Source organism: Archocentrus centrarchus, chromosome 8 (assembly GCF_007364275.1).
Source record: "Archocentrus centrarchus isolate MPI-CPG fArcCen1 chromosome 8, fArcCen1, whole genome shotgun sequence".
NCBI lineage: Eukaryota > Metazoa > Chordata > Actinopteri > Cichliformes > Cichlidae > Archocentrus > Archocentrus centrarchus.
The window spans coordinates 10189254-10210639 of NC_044353.1; the positions used below are offsets into that span (position 1 = coordinate 10189254).

The 21386-nt window shown below is 41.7% G+C and overlaps 1 protein-coding gene across 1 annotated transcript in view; it reads right to left on the bottom strand.

Annotated features, from left to right (window-relative positions):
• grin2ba (glutamate receptor, ionotropic, N-methyl D-aspartate 2B, genome duplicate a) overlaps window positions 1-21386 on the bottom strand; it is a 130257-nt gene that overhangs the window by 36969 nt on the left and 71902 nt on the right. The window contains exons 4-6 of the mRNA XM_030735879.1: window positions 19683-19826; window positions 18209-18479; window positions 11141-11333 (exon numbers count right to left, since the gene is read on the bottom strand). Coding sequence (XP_030591739.1) covers window positions 11141-11333; window positions 18209-18479; window positions 19683-19826 — 608 coding nt within the window. The remainder of the gene's footprint in view (window positions 1-11140; window positions 11334-18208; window positions 18480-19682; window positions 19827-21386) is intronic.

Here is a 21386-nt window from a genome sequence, read left to right on the forward strand (position 1 = left end):
GCTGGTTCCTCAGAGGTTTGATGGTTTTGTACCCTCAACCCCTGAGCAACCACTTTCAATCAGACAGACTGGAGAAGGTTTGCAAATAATCCGCATCTAATTCATAAACAGAGAGAGATTCCCAACACATTGCAATCAGTCTGATTCAGTCCAAAACCGGTCTCTTTGCAATAGGGGACTCAACTCAGCTGGTTGCCAACAGGTTGTATTCTGGTTATATTATTATATAAAAGCAAGATTGCCATGTGCCTCTGTCATACTGCAGTTCAATCGCCATCCTGCAGCAATTATGTCACTATTTGTGGAGGAATTTCTGAGTTTCTGTTTGTTGTTGAGGTTCTGGCTAGACTCTGAATGTAAGCAGTTTTATACAAAACATGCATTCTGATTAACGCACACAGCTTCTTGAGAGTGTAGGGGCTTTTGGCCACACCCACACAATCATCACTTACCACTCATTTTACTTGCATAATTTGGCTCTTCGTGACTTTGTCCTCTGACCCAAATTCATCAATTCAAGTTGAATGGCTGTTGTCTAACACGGTCGAGGTCCTGATCCAGAGCACATTATAGATGAACAAGTGGTTTAAAAATAGCAGTCATTTTGCTACCTAGAGGGAAAAATGTAAATCAGCTATGCTTTTAGATGTTTAACTTTAGTGTACCTCTTTCTCATATGTTTAATCTATACAAAAACTCTGAATGCAAAAATACCTGGTGCTCCTTTGCAGGACTTTTACTTGACTTCAGACTTTTGCTAAGCAGCCGGCAAAGAAGTTATTGGTTCTGACCAAGAAATGGCACACAACACTCTCATAATTATGTTCTGGTATGTGGATCTTTCTTTTTTTTAACCTTGATCCACAGTGTAGTCAGGTTGTTGTTTCACCACGTTATCAGTCTTTAAGCTAAGCTGCGATAACTAACCTCTGTCTTCCTGCCTGGAGGGAGATTTTTGCAACAGGGGCTGCCAAACAAAGCCGTAAGAAAAGCGATTAAAAAAACATTATTAGCATCTAGCTGATCCATTATCCTCAGAAATAAAAATCTACAACCCAACAGCTTAAATATTAACTAAATACTGAATTTGAAATAACTGCTTGAAAACTTTAAAATCTACAAGCAGTTTGACATTTTTACTGGAATTGAAGGGACACACATATGAGCTATGCAGTTTTCATTGGGTGTCAGAAGTGTGTGTCAGGTGGAATCATTTTACTGCAACACACACACACACACACACACACACACACACACACACACACACACACACACGCACACACACACACACACACACACATACATAGAGCAGCGTCTTCTCTTGCAGAGGGTAGTGGTATTGTGCGTAGGAATGTGTAAGTGCATGTACATGAGGACAGCGATGTTTATGTCAGATGAACTTGAATTCACTTCACTGTCATCCCATACACACAGAAACACACGCACACACATGCACACACACGCACACACACGCACACACACTCTCTCTCTTAACTATTTCACTCCCTCACCCCTCGCCTTCCATCTCTCTGACTGTTTCCATGGAAACACTGCCTCAAAAGCATGCACGCCGTGTATATGTAGAATAAATACATGCCAAAAGAGCACGTGAGAGTGTGTGCATGCACAGGACTGTGTGTTGCTGGGATCTATCTATCTATCTATCTATGAATCTATGATGGAATGACTTATGTAATCCAGCAATTACTCTAATGCCAGCTTCCTTATTCTTTTTTCATTATCAAAAATTGATATTTTCAATGGCCTGTGATGATCACACTCATCCAGCATCACACTGTCTCATGCAGCCCCATGTGTCCGGCTTACAGCCCCTCCTGTAGAGCCTTGGCACTGATACAAAGTGCATAGAATCTGCTGCATAAATCATAAGCCATTTACGAAATGACTTGACGCTGCGGTCCCTTTAATCTTTCCTGAGCAAGCTATTGTTGCGTGCTACAATTCGGAGGCTACGTGTGTGTCTATGAGGGTGCACGTGAGCATCCTACACACGGACAGCAAGGAAACACAAGCATATGTGTGTTGCCATAGCAGCCACAACCACTGTTACTATGGTAACAGTAATCTCACAGAGGGTGGGAAAGAGACGCACAGTGAGAGAAGGGGTGGGGGTGGGATTCAAAGAAAATGAGGGAGGGGATGGGACATAGTACAACCAGATTGCAACACACACTTCTCTCCTCTCCCATCACACTGTGACTTCTGTGTTTACAGGAGAGCACTTCTGTGTCCTCTCTCCATTCAAGCACCTCCTCTGAGCTTTCTGTGAATAGAGTAAAACTGGACATACATGCATCTCCAGATATTCAGAGACAGCAGCTTACTAAGCAGCAGTCTCTGTGGCTGAGAAGTTGTATCAAAGCAGAATGTAGTGACTTGAATCGCCACTTGAGACTGAAAGAGAAAGAGAGTGAGTCCCCAACTTTACAGCAGAAAAATGAATGTGTCCTGCTTGGTACAAAAAAATGTTTTTGGCCTCCACACTCAATTTCCACTTTTATAAAAATGGTACTGGGCAATTTTTTTTCTATGACTCATGCTTTTCAATTTTTGAAGGCTTAAGTTAGGGGTATGGTATAATGGATATTTGACTGGCAGTTGAATGCCCACACAGATTAACTAGACAGAAAATGTATGCTGGCGTCACCTCAGCTAATTCTGGTCACTGACCTGAGGCTGTGGACCATGTGTTTGGTGCCTCCTGGATCATTTTCTTTTTCTTAATTTCTTTATTAAAGTTTCTCAATATCGCAAAATTACAAAAATAGAGAAAGAGGAAAAGGAAAAGGAAGAAAAAAAACAGCAAAAATACAAAGAACAGTAAAAAGGATAAACTCAACATTTTGTAACTATCCTGGATCATTTTTAATGCAACTATCTGACATTAAATATGGCCTGCTGTCCAGGTAATTGTGTGGTTAAACTGTGTGATTTTGGTAACTTTGAACTAAACTAACATTATCTGTGTTTTTGTGTGTTGTACCTATACAGCTAAGTTAAGTTAGATTGCTAGCTGACAAATAAAGTATCCACCCTTTAGTGCAAATATGGTCACTTCTGGTTCCAAGAACCAAGATGAAAAAGGCCAAATGGCTCAAATGTGGGCTTTAAAATCGATCTTAAAAAATCTCCATCTTGACGCACCAAAGTCACTTTGAAGACGGCAACTGACTGCAAGTAGCTGCAGACCTGACCCCCTGTCTTCGAAGTTTTGGTCACACCCACACCCACACACACACACATTCAGTTTACTCTGCATTGACACTCATAGAGGCATAAAGACTCCAGCTGCATGCACACAGGAACTGTTAGTGCCTTCTCCAAAGCTGAGAGAAAAAATGATTGGATGTCACTATCGCTGCCTTCCTGTAATGTGAACACAAACCTATCCCTCTATTCCATGAGTTACTGCATCTACCGTGAGATGGCATAAAGTTGTGTGGATGCTAGGAATCTGCACATGCAGATGTGAATAGCATAATAAGATGGAAGCACGCATCCACCTTGCCCACTAAACTGCATGCTTTGATTTCCTGTTGAACCTGTCAGTTTCCAGCTTAAGCCGGAGCAGAGTATCTCAGCTGTGCTGTACACGAGGTGAATTAAAATTCAAGCAGCAGCAGCAGCAGCAGCTGTCTTCACCTGGCGAACAAGAGCTAGTAGCACTGACCGGAGTCCGACATGTTCCGCTCCAGTCACATCTACAGTAAACACTTTCCATATTCAAGAAGTGCCTCATAATTTTGAAGCCATTCAGTGAATCTATTTTGTATAGTTTTACCTGAAGACACATCTCTAAAAGCTGCTGCAAATCAGAACAACACTGTGCCATAAACACAGCACACAGTAAAACACTCACCATGCTAACTCCATGGCCTGACACAGATACGTTTTAGCGCATGTTCTGGTGTGAATAATGGAGGAGTTGTGTGAAATATTGATAAGTCGGTTTTAATAAATTAACCCTGACATGAATTAATTATGAATTACACTCCTTAGCAATTACTGTGGTACAGTGTAATCACTGGATCTGTAGCGGAGGAATCTATACTGAGAGTGATAACAAGCCTCATACGGCTCTGTACGGTGGAGGTAGAAGAACATACTGTGGCTTTGCTGCACGCACACTTGGGGTATTATGTGTGAATGTGAGGGGAGGTGTGAATATATACATTTAGTGGCATCCATATTTGAGGAGTAAATGTGTAAACAAACTGTGCTAATGGGAGCAGAGAGAAGGGCTGTGAACATCAATATGTGGCGCTGACAAATGATTGGCAGCACTTAATTAAAACTAATTACAGTGAAATTTATTTAAAACGCTGTGGCCCTAGAACAGCCTGGATTGTCTACACTGTAGAGATAATGGACACCTGAGGCAGTGTTCTTCTCCTCTTGATTTTCTAATTTCAGAGCATTTTGGGATAAAACTTCAAAAGCCTTAAAAGACAAACCTATGTACTGTACTGCTATACAAATTGAAAATTATAATAGCCTACAGCAAAAGGAACTAGGTGAAGGTAGGACGCAGCAGAGGGGAGAAAACGAGAGGAGAGGATGTAATAAAAATACAGGGGAAAGGAAAAGATTATGTGAGATAAAATAAGAAACACAAAAAAAAGCAGAGGGCTGGATAAACCTGGCAGACAAAAAGAGATTTAGTGACAGGACAGATGAAAAGATTCAGGCGGAGGAAGGCAATAAAGATGGAGAGAAGGGAGCTGGAAGAAAGAGGAGAGAGGATTCCTGACCTACTTCCAATCAAGCCCCATCAAAAACAGGTACCTTTCTACCACCTCCCACTGCCTGCCCCATAAACGCACATCCAGCTGGGCTTCACAGCCTCACATGCACACACACACACGCACACATAGATCAGTGTGTGTGACACATCAGTCCGTTGAGCTGGCACACACTCATTCCTCAGCTCAATAGGGTCAAAATGCTACTTCAGTGTTCTGTATCCAAAACACACACACACACACACACACACACACATACACACGCACACACACACACACATTGGCACACACACACGCACATACGCACACATCTATCTATCTATCTATCTATCTATATCTATCTATCTATCGATCTATCTATCTATCTATCTATCTATCTATCTATCTATCTATCTATCTATCTATCTTCTAATCTATCTATCTATCTTACTGAGGCCACAGAAGTTCAGAATGTCCACAGAGCTTAAAGCACTTGACACTTTCCAAGACCGACCTCATCTGGAACCTGTCCACGTCTGCCAAGGTCAGGGCCAGTGTTTGTCAAACTCATGATTCTCACACTGTTGTGGATTGCTCGCCCCTGGTCTCTACTGCCACCTCTCCCTCACTCTTGTCCCTCCCTCTCCGTGCTTTGCTCTCTTCTTCTCTTCCTGCTATCTTCATTTGTCAGGCTCACACTGTAGAATTAGCTGGAATGTCACAGTGCTGGCTACAATGGACTTAATTTACTTAGTGGAATGACGTGTCCTTCTCTTGTGGTATTCTATGAGGCACTAAGGCTGAACAAGAAAATGCTAATGTATGGCTTATAAATTCAAGTAGATGACCGTGACCGCAGAGGCAAATCTTCTCATTTACCAGCAGACTGAAGTGTAACTAGATATAATTTACATATTCCCATGCATCTCGTCTGACCTAACTCATGTATAATCCAGAAGCTGGAGCAACTTGTGATGAGCTGCCAATACAAATTTCCACTTGTAGTTTGGGACATATGTACTTCCTTATAATCTTCAGCCTTTAAGAAGGTTTAAAAATGGATAACTGCCACCTTCTCTCCTTGATATCTTCATCGTTTGCTGTGCAGCTTCAGGTTTTTAACCACGGCCTTCAAATATGGCCTATACCAAAAACTGATGTGGAATAAATCTAAAGCAAGAAATAGAACAGGCACTTCCTTAAAGTTCAGTCTTTACCTACAGTAAACAGTTCCTCTCCATGGAGGACTATCACTGTCTAAACTAGAGATCCCCCAACTGGGGTACTTGTACCCTGTAGGCTATCTGCAGAGCCGGGGGATATTTAAAAAATGTTAAGAAACGGGGGGGGTCTAGGAAAGATCCAGGTGCCTTATGGGAAATGTAGGATGGTAAGATACAATTATAGTTATCATTCAAACACTGAAGTGAACTAAACCTAAAGTTAAAACTTATTTCACTTAGTTAAACTATTTAGCTAACTGAAATAAAAATGAAAACCTGACTTTTGACAGAAATTAAAATAAATTAAAACTAACTAAAATAAAGGGACATAAAAGTTTCACTCTGTGTCAGACTGGCCCACAAAAGGAGGGTGAGGAGGCTTTGGTACTAATAAACTAATAAAAAATAACAAAACTATAATAATTCTAATTTCCACTGCTCTACTGCACTGTCCATCTTTACTCATAAACAAGTACAATCATGAGCATCATTAAGTAAACCTGTGAAATCAAAGTATAAGATAAATAAGGATTATTATTTTATAAGATAAATAAGGATTATTTTGAACTGTGAATCATGCAAAGCTACGCTAGTAGCATCAAAGACTAAAAATGTGGAGCTAGAAATGAACATAACAGGTCCATTTTAAAATAAAATGTGTCCCTGAAGTGTGATAACGGACTGAAAGCTTATATTCTATGATATGACAAGATACAGATCATTTTTTTTTCTTTTTTAGCACAACTGGTTTTGAAAAAGTAGAATTTCTGATGCTGTTAAAGATACACTCACACAGTGAGTCACCTGCAACACCTTAACAACGAATTTAGACGTAATTGCAGTTCAAAGTACAAAAAACATGGCATCATATCAGAGGAAAGGTTGTGTAAAAGTAAGCGACAAAAGCAAAAATATGAGTAAAATTATCAACCTAATTTTGAAAGTAAAAGCTGTAGTATGTGTGTGAACTTAACAGCTCAATGAAAAAAAATATTAAAACACCCAGTTTTCCATGAGTAATGGTTACTGATATCTAAATGCATCCAGATTAGCACATCTTGATCATGACTTAGCTGTGGGGCAAGTTTGGGACCTATACTGATCCCTGCAGTTTCTGATTACTGCAGCTGTCGGGCTCAATCGATTTTCATGGATGTTTTTCCAGCTTAATATGTTAAGCTTTAGAGATCAAGGCTTTGTTTTCAGGCTTAACACAGCTGCTAAATGCCATTTTCGACAGCTAAGAATTAATTGTACCCCGACTTGATTTATTAATGATTTACTTTAAAGGTCTGCTTGAAAATTTACAAATGGAGTTAGCGTTCACTGGAGAGCGACACACATTGTAAGGCTTTCCTACCATATGAAGAGCTTTTTGATCGAGTTGCCTTCCATCCATCTTTCATTTGTTAGATTCACTTAGTAGTGAACCAACCAGGCAACAGGGCATCCATCCACGCAGCCAAGCAGCCAGCAAGCCAGGCATTCATGCAGTTTCTAATATATAGACTGTAGGCCAAATGCTAATCTCTTGATTGAACACTTGAAGACAAAGGTTATCACCAAACAAATTTAGTTAAGGCAGCAAGGGGCGAAGGATCTTAGCAGTGCTTGCAACTGATCTAATCAACAACAGAGCTAAGTTGATTATAAAACTGCAGGTCTGCAGCGCAGACACTGGCTAGGGAGGAGCAGAACAGTAGAGATGAGAGGAAAAATCACTGGAGGGAGAGGAGAAGAGACCAGAGGAGAGACCAGAGGAGAGACGAGGAGGTGTGAGAAGATAAAACGGCGGAGCAGCGCAACACAAACCAGAATAAAGTGGAACAAAGCAGGGCAGAGGAGAGCAGATGCATAAAAGCAGACCGGGGCAGAACAAAAGAGAAGACTACAGGGCGCGAGAGGACAGAGTTACGAGGAAGCTGAGCTGAGCAGAGAGAAGAGAAGGACGTGGCAGAAAGACCACAGTAGAGTTGAGGAGAACAAAGCAGTGCGCAGCAGACCACAGTGAGGCACACACGAACAGAACAGGGGGAATTGTTTTCTGGGGCAACGGCAGCTGCCATAAACTCCACTGTTATCGCAAAGCAATAAGCAGCGGTGAAACAAATGCAAAGCTTCAGAAAGGAGGGAGCAACAGACAGGGGCTGAAATGACATCCAAAGGGAAGACTGGAACAGACAACAAAGCTTTGTTGCCTTTGTGGAAAATGCAGTTAAGCTTGGGCCATGAGCAAAAAATTATACACATCCCTCACAAGCAGAGCAATCCCAAAAGAGGAGCATGAGTTTGCACAGTAGGCTCCAGGTTTCTCTGCTGCCTTATGACCACGAGAAGAGTATTTCTGGATGTATGTGTGCTCGTAATCAGCAGAAAAATTGCGGGAGAAGGCAGAAAAAGTCTGTTTCTGCATCTATACATCTGTCTGAATATGAGTGTGCATCCGCCAAAAGGGGTCAGTGTATTTCAATTTCTGTGAGTGTATAATGTCTACCACTGGTGTCCTGAAAGGAATACTGACAGTCTATTTAGCAAATATACACACATATGCCGCACCGTACTACACCTATGCACACATACACGTGTGGCTTTCCTTGACAGTTTGCCTCTCTTTAGGGCAATAAAAACACACATGCCCACACACATCTATCTCCAGCAGACAGGCAGAGTGGCAGAGGGGTAAAAACCGCCCCTGAATATAATACTGCGCTGAGCTCTGGAGCACAGCACGACAGGGGATAGCGTTCGCCGACTGAAACGCCATTGGGACCAATTAGGCAGTGCGCAGAGCAAAGCGCAGCCGAACGCTAGGCTTCACATCCAGTTCAAAAGGCCTGCTGCTGAGACGGACAGCTGAAGGGGTGGGGTTGGTTTTCCTGAAGATGGGAGCATGCGAAGGGGGTGTTTGTGTACCAAGGGTATTATTACATTGGGGGAGGATGATCACAGTATGCAGGCGATGAAGGTGCATGTGTTTGTGTATGTTTGTGTGTGTGTGTGCTGCGGCATCTGCTGCACCCATGATGATGGAGCCGGGGTGCTCATGTTGATGTTGGATCAACAGAACTGTGCAGTTTTAAAGCTGCTGCGTGGAGCATTTTAACATCCATACATGACTCTCACATTCACTTGAACACATCAGTGTAAATAAATCGCTTTAAACAGATGCGACTGCTGCTTAGTGATGCGGACTTTACAATGTACAGAAGTGTAAGGTTTGCACCACAGAGCTGGTTTTCATGAGATATGTGCTGAATTGCTGCAGGGCAGAAAGCAAGTGTTTTTTTGTTGTTTTTTTTTACTGGATAAGCAACAGCAGGAAAAGGAACATGGTTCCTAGAGGACACTGAGACCCCTGCAGAATAATATATTCAAGCAGCGTACAAGTGGCAACATCCAGCAGGAAGTTGAAGGTTTTATGTCTAAAGCACAATAACCATACCACCAGAGGTTCTGTAATTAATTAAAGTAAGATCCGAGGTGTCACTTAATGCTACTTAATCTTTTGTTTTGCCTGCTTAAAACTTTGTTTGCCATTTCAGAACTGACTGAAAATGTGGCAGATAGCAGTTCAACTGCAAATTTCTGTTAATTGCAGCTACCTGAACAAATGCATGTAATTAACAGGTAACATTCCAGGGCACAGTAAAGGGCCTTTCCACCAATATGCTCATGAAGCTCAATTTACTTTGAAAGTATAAAACAAATGACTCTGACATAGTAATGTCATCAGCAGTTTGGATTTAAAGTTCTGTCACACTTATTGCTTGAACTGAATCTTTTTGTATTCGTCGACCGCTTGTAAGTAGTTGTGGTGACCAGCTTGAGGGTCCTCTGTGGTACCACTTCTGATTCACAAGGCAATTACACAGGTCCCCTGGTGGGACGCAACCTGTCTCCAAACAAATGTGGTGATACTCAGACTGTCTACAGTCACTCTCAGACTGCAATCTCAGACTGCAATCAATCAAAGTCAATCTATACCCATGAGCACAACTTGTCTGTAATGTGTGTCTTTGCAATAGGGGACTAGACTCAACTGGTTGAAAACCAGGTTGGTTATATTCTGGTTACATTCCTACATAAAAGCAAGGTTGCTGAACGCCTATGTCATTTTGCAGTTGAATTGTCATCCTGCAGCAGCTATGCTACTACTTGTAGAGGAATTTGCAAATTTCTATTTCTGGCTGGACTCTGAAAATAAGTTGTTGATGTGAATTTTGGATTAATGTGAATTTCTGTGTATGTAGACAACGACAGATTAGCAATTTTCACTGATTTATCACAGTTAACCACCACATTATCACAAACAAACATGCATGAACCTGCCAACTTGACCCCATTCAATCATAAACCGATAGAATGATTTATTATCTATTATTCTTATTATTATTATTATTTATCACAGCCTTGGCACATTGAAGACAGAAGGTGCTTGCAAATGGCTGCAGACCTGGTCCCCATCTTCAGAGCAACCATTTCAATGGCAACAAGATGGCAGGTTTGCCGTGCGTGCGCACAATAATTTTAGTTATGCAGTGGTCTCCAAACACTGTTTTCCCTGTTTGATCTGTTTGCATCATAGAAAAAAATAAGATACAGGAGGTGAGGATGTCTCCTTTTCTGCTGTTCTGATTTGTTCATCATTAGGTCGTCATCCTCTTTCAATCTGTGACTTCTAAAATAGAAAGTGCACACACTCACCAGCCACTTTATTCGGCACACCTGCAAAATTGAATGCAATTCGTTGCAGCATGTAGGTTTGTGATTAAAAAAAGTTAAATCAAAGTGTTCCTTATATTTTGTCTCTATGTCAATGGGCTGTAAAAAATATTAGGAATGCATTTAAATACGTGTCCAGTTCACCACCGTCACCCACTGTGAGCTCACTAGCAGATATAGAACAGCGTCACTAAAAATGGAAACTGTAGAACAAGTTTCATAAATGTAGAATTTATGAAGAAAAAATATGATTTTGTTATGCTTCCATAATGCCAATAAAGACTCTTGAATCTTGAATATAAATGTCGGAGTATTGTATTGCATAGCACACTTAACAAAGACCTGATCGAACACAGTTGCTCCACTTTCACCAATGGTCCATTACATGTGATAGTGGGCACTGGTCTGACATGCTGCCACCAGCCACAGTACACCCGCTCCGCCTTCACTCACCTGAGCACTTCGTTGGGGTTGCCTGAGATGGGGGTCTTTTTGTCAGGAGCTCCGTGGCACTCAGACTTCAAGAGGGTGTGAGGCCCGCGGTCCATCATCATGGTGGAAGTTGCCATAGTGATGATTGCCACGCCGTCGCGAACCCGAGCCTCTAAGCCGTAGTCCCATTCATCATAGGACACAGAGAGCAGGCCTGGATGTGCAAAGCAAGAAGAGGAAGAAGATGGTTTAAAGGAGAAGGAAAGAAGGAAGTAGAGGTAGAAGATAAATTCGTTTTTTGGGTTTTTTTTTTAAAAAAAGGGAGGTATGAAGGGGAGAACTGAAGAAACTAAGGTAAATACTTCATGAGAAAAGGAGCAGTGGAGTGATTATACAGGGGGAAAGTGAAGATACAGAAAGACTAAGAAGAGGCGGACAGATGGAGAAAACTAAACCAGGGAGACAAGGGGATCAGTCTGCTAGGATTGAACGCACTCCAAGAGACAGAGCATACACTACGTAGTGACTCAAAGAGCAGATGAATAGCACTCCCCTTCTGACTGACTAAGAGTCTATCACCTTGCTGTGTTTGTCCATCTGTCTGTCTAAAGTACTTTCTGTACTGTCTGTTTGTCGGCCTTTGCACTCTCTGTACGCCTGTTTATCTGTCCTGCTGTCCTGTTCGCTTTTGACAATCTGTCAAATGTTTATGAACATTTATTTGCAGGTCTCTCTCTGTCTGTGTCCCCCTGCCCATCTCTCCCAATGCCCTTCCAAGTGCCCATCAGCACATTCAGCTGTCTGCCAGGATACCTGTCGTTCCTCCACTGTGTCCTTCTCTGTAGGTATTCAAAGCATTCCCAAGGCTGAGGACAGTGCTCGACTTTTCAGGTTTCTCTTTAAGTTTGTCTAGATTCACGTAAAAATTGTCAACAGGCGGCAGGCAGCAAATCACAAACACTAATTATCCTAGAAAACCTGACTTATACTAATGATCCATCAGTGATGTGTGTTTCTAAATGGGTTTGGAGTATTTTTTAAGTGTAAAGTAAAAAAGAACCCAGAGAAAAACTATGAGAGAGCTGACTTACTATCAGGCTGTTCTGGATGTAAAAGACAGCTGACATTAAAAACTCTAATTTGATAAACTCATGACTAACAGTCATCATTAATTGATTACTCATGGTGCATGTTTCCCAGCAATAAACCTCGTGCACAGTGTTTATCTCTTTTTAATGACCAGTCATTAAGTTCAGGACTTCATCATGTTGGATTTAACAAGGGGACTGTCCTTGGGTACAGTTCACAGGGGATCCAGTTAGTAGGGATTCATTTTGGAGCCTCATTTGGTAACAATTTTATGCCTTTTTGGCCCTCAACTTTTTTTTTTTTTTTTTGGGGATGACAACAAAGTTGCAGGCTAAATCTGAGCAAGTCATAGCAAGACTTCTACAGAGCAATCTGCAATAACAGCCAGGCTGGAAGTGGTGCAGAGGTGCACAAGGAGCTGACACTGACTCAAAGGAGCTGACACTGACACCTTTGGTATTTATAACTGGGAATATTTTTCTGTGGAAGACCGAATTATTCAGTGGTCGTGTTAGAACAAATAACATTTAACATAGTTCAAAGTTGGTTCTTATTTCTGTGCCTTCTAAGAAGATCATCAAGTATCCTTGTTGCTTTTTTGCAAATTCATTTTTATATAATCACAGCCATCGTGGGGGTTTTTAAGACTGTAGTCAGTCAGCAACAACCAACAGCCACTCGCTGAAACAAGAAGCACAGTTCTATGTGAAAGCAAGGCTATGTTGCTAAAAACACTGCCAGGTGTGACAACAGTAACTGAGGCAGGGGCAAAGATTACCGCACAAACAATTTCATGCTCAAACCTTTCATATCAAAAGTCTTAACTACCTCAGAGCTTTATGACTTCTGAAAATATCCAGCAGCTAATTATTTTGTCTGTTTGGGATCCGTTAGCGGCCCTCTGGGTTCAAGATCACACAGCTCTCGTTGAAAAACGCCCTGCTCTCAAGTTCAAGCTTGTAATTTATCTGACTGTCATCTAATCTGTCCATCTTTCTGTCCATCAGCGGGTCTGCATCTATCTGACAATGTATGACCACATGTCAGCCAGTCCGCTACCATGTCATCGTGCAGAAATAGACAGGCAGCCTGGCAACCTGCCTTCCTCACGGGGCCTCTGCGCTGACAGCTCGGGCCCTTCAGGACCACATCTCATGCCACACATTGTCGACACTTTCTCAGCACTCGCTCCATTCCTTCTTCCTTTTTATGCACTTCAATTTTATTATTTTAAGGGCAAGGCTCCTTCTTAGGAAGATGTCTGCACATGTGCGTTGCGAGCGTGTGATTGTCTGCATAGTCATAGCTCTCTTTTGGGCATGTCACAAAGCATTACAATGCCTATGTTGTGACAATGTGACAACACAAAGACATAACTGGTAAACTCAATACTAGATAGTGCCGTAGCATCCATGAAGCATTTTTCTAGGCAACAATGTGGCTACTGCCTCTGCCTCTCACAGACATAACCAAAATCACAAACACTGTGGACACAAAGTAACCATAGTAAGCTAACTGATTGGAAAATATAACAGCAGCTATTTCTGGAAACAGCTTATTATTGTCAGTGATGTCAGACTGGGTAGTTACGTTAGCACAGTCTCTGTGGCAGTAGTGTGCAACTTTGATCAGGGAAAATAAGAGACAGAAAGGCTGTTAGCAGGAGAGAGAGAGAGAGAGAGAGCTGAGAGGGATGTGCAGGAAAAAGAGTGACAGAATGAGCAGAAAGAGAGAAAGTCAGACAGCAGCAGAGACACAAAGATACAGACACAAGAAACAGAGAAAGATGAAGGGAGTAGAGAGTTGGGAGCGAGTCAGAGGAGGCTGAAATAGTAACAGGAGAAAAAAAAAACTAGAAAAGTGAAGGAACAGCGGCAAAAACTAAAGAGGAGCGGGAAGAAAGAAGGAGAGTGGGTGAAGAGATGGTTCCCCAGAGCGCTACTTAAGGAAGGGATCAGCGGAATTACCCGTGAGATTTGAAGGCTCTTCATCACACATGGTGCAAATTATTAAGTGTGCCTTGTAAGCAAATTAGGCCCACAGCTAGTGTGCACCTCCTGCTGAACCCTGGACCGCCGAAGTCCACAGAGCACACAACCAGCACACCAACAGTAACATGCAGCACCACAGCGTTGTTTCACTCTGTGTGGATTCAGAAGTTGGTGCGATTGACTGCTACCTGCTACGGGCTTAATGTGGCTTACACTAGACATGTTGCTTTATCCAAAATTTAAAATTAAAATCTACAAATATCCAGAGCCCAACTGGATTCTTGTGTCAGATGCCACACAGAAAAAAAAACCCCAAAAAACCTGCAAATATGATCTACATGCACTCATCGGCCACTTCATTAATTATATCTCACTAGTACCGAGCTGGACCCCATTTTGCCTTCAGAACTCTTTTAATTCTTTGTGGCTTAGATTCAGCAAGGTGCTGCAAACATTCCTCAGAGATTTTATTACAGTGAACACATTTTCATGTTCAAGAAACCAAAATACCAGCAGACCAGCAGTTTGTGAAATACTCAGACCAGCCCATCTGGCACCAACAACCATGCCACATAAATCACCTTTCTTCCTCATTCTGATGCTCAGCTTGAACTTCAGCGGGTCATCTTGCCCATTTCTACATGCCTAAAAGTATTGGGTTGCTGCCATGTGATTGGCTCATTAGATATTTATATTAACGTGCAGTGCTAATAAAGTGCCTGGTGAATTTATACATCAAGAGTTTATGGTTTTATTGGAGGCTCTCCAGCAAGGATCCAGCAAACTTGTTAGCAATTTACTACAAAGACACTGCTTCACTCCAGACAAAATAAAGTTTTTATATTGACACATTCTGGCCAACTCATACGCCCATAAGGATATATGTGTGATAGGCCAATATCAAGAATATCAGACGACTACAGATCTGCACTCTTTTAAAATTTCATTTTCTCATGACAAAAAAAATGGATTCTTGAGACTACCAAAATTTTGATACTGTCGCTCTGCGTTTTTGCACTGTACAGAGGCCTTGTGGATGCTTTAGCATTATAGTCATTACAAAGGTGAGGCTGCTCTCAGTACAGGTTTTACAGACTGTCACTGCTTCAGCTGTTTAAAGGAAACCCATCAGCCAACCATCACTTTCATTTTTTTGGCAGGAGCAGCATGAAGAAGCACGGATCCTGCAGGAGTAGAGCTGTGAATCAAAGCTTAGCCATCTGGATACTCAGGGTTCCTTTGCATACTGCCTTACAACACAGTGGTTTATGCTTAATATGCCATTTTTACTTCAAATATGATATAAACAACCTTTTCTATTAGATACAAGTCACTGCTTTGTAAGAAGGCAGGCCTACTTTAAGCATTTGGTTTTTTTGGCACATTCTGTATCCTATTCATCACGCATAAAATGAGAGGATGACATTTAGCCTGAAATGTGTCATTATGTCCCATATGATTCATGTCATGATAATTCAGTGTTAAATGAAAGCGGTTCGTGTATGTCCATCAACACAGCCACTCCACCAGCCCTGCTTTGTAATCATCCAGGCGGTACATGAGCGAGACACGATTATCTCAGTGGCAACATAAATCAAGAGGGACGTTGTTGTGCGATTTACATAACTGATACGGTGATATATCAAACTTTATAGAGTGGAACCCTAATTTGTAACAGACAAACTGACACAAACACACACACACACACAGAATTCAGTTCACCCTGGCCAACGAGTAAACACTGCCGTCCTTCCACCACGTGAAGTACACAGCAACGCACAAACACACAACCCATTTGATTACATTCACTCATTATTTTCTCATGCAAATTAAACCCTGAACCAATCATACCTTTCACAGACAAATGCACATAGACATTACACGCCAAAACAAAGTCAAACGCGCACACACACACATACACACACCGGCCTGCAAACACACTCCTAGCTCCCATTTAGAGTAAATCATCTATGGATGCCAATAAAGGAACAGAGGTAAAAAGTTTGAGTTATGGTGCTCGAGCGGGGCAGCGTTTCCCAGAAACTGCTGAGGACGGGCAGCAGTGTAATTTCTCCCCTTCACTGTAAATCAACAAGCCAAACACCAACAAATTACCACACTCATATGTCTAGCCTAAATATACTACCTTCTGTACAGTTTTCTCTCCCACAGAGCCAAAAGTTGAGTAAAGTTCAATTAGCTAGCATGGTGGGGACATCACCAACAGTTAAAGGTTTGATTCCCACTGAGAGATGGCCTTTTAAAAGTGTCTGTCCACCCCCAAGTGCTTAATGTCGTTTTAGATGAGTCAGCCTGACAGTTGTGCCTGACAAATTGCGTGAGCAGATTAAGTGTTTAATGCGCCCCAACTTAGACATCGCTTTGGTTTCACATCTGACCTGAAAAGGTTAGTTTGACCTCCAGTGGTGCTGTGGAGAAAAGAGGCCCCCTCCTTTCTTGTTAGAAAAGGTCAGTTTGCCTTACAAAACAATTTGACAGGAAACTGCAAATAAAAATTTAACAAATAACTTTTCAGGACTTTGTCTTCCTTCTGTGGTGCCAAAAAACGGCCAAAAGTAGCATCAAATGAAAACCGGTACCTTTTGGATTAGACCTGCTTTTGTTTTTAAGTCTCATCTTTATGATGACCAAATACAGTGAGTCCTCGGAGTGTCCGCTTGTAATAGAAATCTATGGGAAGAAGAATTCTTCAGCTCACTTGATCTACAACAGTCGAAATGCTTAGCACCGGGCTTCATGACTTCATTAACCAGCGAGTGGCATCACAGTGGCCATGTTTAACTTTTATAAATAATCCACACAATATACATTGCCAATCCTGTTATGTTGAATCACCACCAAACAGACCATATTCAAAAGAAGGACGTTGGCACAGTGTTCCAAAAGAAATTCTCAATGAGACAAGAAAAAAATGTGATTGAATTATCTTTCTGGAAAGGTTTATCAGACTATTTCTAAAGCCCTCCAACTTCTCACATCCAGAAAGAGATTATATATAAAAGGAGATTTGGAACAAGAGTGAACCTTCGAAGAGGTGGCTGACCGTCCAGAATTCCTTATAAGAACACGACAACTTCTGAAAAGTCTCAAACGACCCACCAAAAACATCCAAACAGTTGTCCCTAATCTCAATAAAGGTGAGTTTATTGCTCTGCTAACATGAGGGCTCTAGCAAAAATGGCATGCCTGGGAAAGTGGTAACGTGAAAAACAGTGATATCCTAGATAACCTTTGGGAAGAATATTCTATGGATTCTTTGGCACAAACCAAACAGTCATTTTTACCTACAGTGAAGGGTGGCGGTAGCAGCATAATGTTGCGGAGACGCTTTCTTCCATTACTGAGGAAAACATGAATTCTGCTCTCTCACCGAGAATCTCTGACAGTGGGGACAATGTCAGGTCATTAGTCTGTCACTTGAAGCTCTGGGGCACGCAGCAGAGCAATGATCCTGAACATAAGAATTACTCCTCCTCTGAATGGCTTAAAAGCAATAAACTAAAGTTATGGAGCGGCCTAGTCAAAGTCGAGACCTGAACCCCACTGAGATACTGTGGTGTGAACTGAAAAAAAGAGCGGATCACACTCAAAAACCATCCAGTGTGCCTGCACTCCAGCAGTTCTCTAAAGAAGACCAGGGAAGAAAATTTCCACAGCAGCAATGCCGGAGGCTGATCATGGATTAATGGAGGTGCCTGGTTGAAGTTGTTGTTGCTGAAGCTGGCACAACTACCTATTAAATCTGGGCCATTCACAACTTGTTGGTAACTTAGGTATTGCTTCAATACATACAGTTATAATTTAAAACAAACATTTTATAGCAACATATTGTACACAGAAAATGGGCGTATCTCTGACACTTGTTGTACTCAAAGTCTGTAGGATTTAAGCTCAAAGTAATCAAACATAAGTCATTTTCACACTGAGATTGTGTTAGATTAAAAACAGGATCCAAGTTTAATTTCTAACTCAGCTTCAGATTTCCTACCTGTGGGGAACTCTGCCGGCACTACATCAGTATCTCCAGCAACCAGCGAGGGCACTATCCATGTGTAGCCATAGCCGGTGATCCCAACAGAGTGGGCCACCTCAAAGATCGTGTTGGCCTCTTCTTTTGTGCAGTAGAGAAGAATGACGGGGCTCTGGAGCTTCTTCAGTTGGTTTTGGATCTTTGAATCGCCATCATCCACGGACATGTCAAGTAGCAGAACTTCCTCTAATTCCCAGCCCACAAAGCTGTTCTCGATGGTACTACGAATCTGCAGTGGGCAAAAGGAGGAAAAAAAGAGACTGATTACCAGAGCGTACTTTGCTTTATTCTCCAACAAGACAAAAACATTAAAACTTGGGCTCCTTGTCAAAAAAATCTTTAGCTTAAACCCTGTTGTTTTGCAGCATATGCTTTCTCAAAGTCCTTTTCTTCATTTCAGTTCGGCACTTCCACCAAGTAAATTTTTTGGTTTATTGTTCCAGGATGAAGCAGTTTATTAAACACAAAGAGGTAACACCATGTGATGGAAGCATCTGGGTTCATACAAATAACTAAATGCTTAAAAAATGTGCCTCTAATCAACATCATACAGTTACTGTTAAAAAGCAGCTGACAACCCCTGGGACTGAAAAGTAAAGTCGTGCAGTTATTTAAGTGGTTTCAAAAGCAAGTCAATCTCCACAGACTCCCACGTTAAAAGGCCCAACTTTACAGCTGAAATACACATTGTATTTACAGTCTTGATCTATTTATCCCTTCATGACAAGTGTACAAGAAGGGGATTTTTTTTTTTTTTTTTGTATAACTTCTAATGCTTAAAGTTAGGCTTATGTAACTGGTAGCTGACTGCCTCGACCTCTCAAGTGTGTTTACTGTGTCTGTGCTTTTTGGAGCGTTTTCATTGGCGTTTTCTGACAAATATGATTACTGTGTGGCTGGTTTATGAACATACTGTCCAAAAAGTCTGCTTCTGGTTTTGCTGAATGAAATTGTAGTATTTTACTTATATAATACTTTATTAGCAATTAGCAGGTATGGATGCAGTTTGCTAACAACGCATTCTAGCATTAGCTGATAATGCCGTACTCATGTGTGGCAAAACAATGTGACGGTAGCCAAAATGCTAAAATCAAGGCTCTAAATCTAATTCAAAATTCTATTTTATGTATTTAGTCTGTTTGTTAGTTTAGTTATAGTTTAATCTTATTTGTTGGTATATCTACTTTTAGTTTACATATTCTTTTTTCAATTCTTCCTGTTTTAAAATCTTAGTAAAAACCTTTGCATCTCATATTTAAAAAAAAGTGTAATAATGTAATAGTTGGTGTTATTTACCCTCTGAGATGACCCTATATTTTGGAGAAAGACAAAATCAAATATTTCTTTTGGAAAAGCATCCACATAATAAGTTCTGCATTTTTCCCTTTCATCCTGATTAACTGTGCATGTTGTCTCAGCTGCATGGCATTACCTTGGTGACAAAGTCCTGATAACCCGGGTAGTACGTTGTGACAATGGAGAAGATGTACCAGTCGTATTCCTCCATGATGTTCAAAATGACTGACGCCTGCTGCTCGATGGAGGGGCCAAACTGAAAGAACATGGAGTGGTCGTCCTGAAAGTGACAGAAAAACACACAGAAGGACAAAGATGTAGCGTGTAAGTGGTTATGTAACAACACTTGCCTGAACTTTAATTTAGGTGGCTGTACACACAGAAGAGAAAAGCTACTACTTAAAGGACGGTGGCAGTCTCGTAAGATTATTGGTGCGAACATTAATTTAGTTGCCTTTATTCTCTCGCTCACGGAGGGAAAAGGCGAGCGGACACCAGTGGTCTTGTAATGATACCGGTCATGATTTTCATTAGTTGCCTTTATGACTCTGTTAATGAGTTTGTACACGAGGGTGACTGGAGCAAATTGTGAGGGCTTCAAGCTGCTGTCCTTAATCTCATAGATCATGTTCATCATTTTATTTTATTAAAGCCAACAAGGCAGTTTTTCTATAGCCTGCACAGCACTAGATTTAAATAATATACAAGAAATGGCGGACAGCAACCCTTGACATAAAAAAGATTCCCTAATTTTGTTCACTGGGAGAAACTCCATCTACATACACCAAATGCACACCAAAGCAAACAGCATTACAGTCAGAGTCAGACACTCCAATAAATACTGCTTACATACTGATATCCAAGCCTGCGTCTTGCCGTGAGTGTTGAAATGGAATATTGAGCTGGACAGAAGAAGAGGAGGAGGTGAGAAATACTAGTCTAGACAGGACTCTGCAGCTCTGCAACATTAGCACGTTATTGTGCATGTGTATTTGTGTCTGTGAGTCATTCTCTGAGTGTCCAACTTGTGTGTACACAATGTACAGTAGTGTGTTTATGTTCACTGAATTCATGCTTCTAATGTGGCAAATGATATGAATGAGAATGGTGGCGGGGGGGGGGGGGGGGGGGGGGGGGGTCGAAGCTGACAGTAAGACCAGGCAGACAGGCGGGCTGGGTGTTGGCTTCTTAGGACTCTTTCTGCACTTCATTCATGATCAAAGGCCAACCTAGCCCTCCCAGGGGATTCACACGCGTTGATCTGTTACCTTGTTCCTGCATTAATGAGATCAGGGCTGTGCGATTGAGGTAGCATGTTGAAGTGTACAGTGAGCATGTAAGATGAGAACTCTTGCGCTGCATCCATGAGGTTGGAAACATGTCATTATCCTGTCCTGCTTGAAATATGAAACAGCTTCAGTGCAGTGTCTGCAAAATCATGAAATAATGATGCGCGCGCTGATGTCATATCATGTTTCTCTGCTAACTTGAATCCATTTGTTGCTCAACTTTCTGTCTCTTCTCCGCCCCTTCTCCTCTCATTCTTCATCTCTGTCCATCTCGTCTCTCGCTCTGCCGTCCCATTAATACCATTGGAATTACTGCCAGGGCACAGTTATAATTGAATTTCCAGACTTGTGCACCCCCTCCACCCCCACCCCCCTTTATCCTCTATAGAGCACCCCTGCCTCCCCACCACCACCATTTCCTCCGGCCTTCTGCTTCTATCTCCCTTTTCTTAAGAGCAGTATTAATGTACTGTCCAACACACTCATTCAGAGTGCCAGAGGTCTGCAGAATTTTCATTAGCCTTTGAGAAAAGTACATGCTCAAAGAAGAG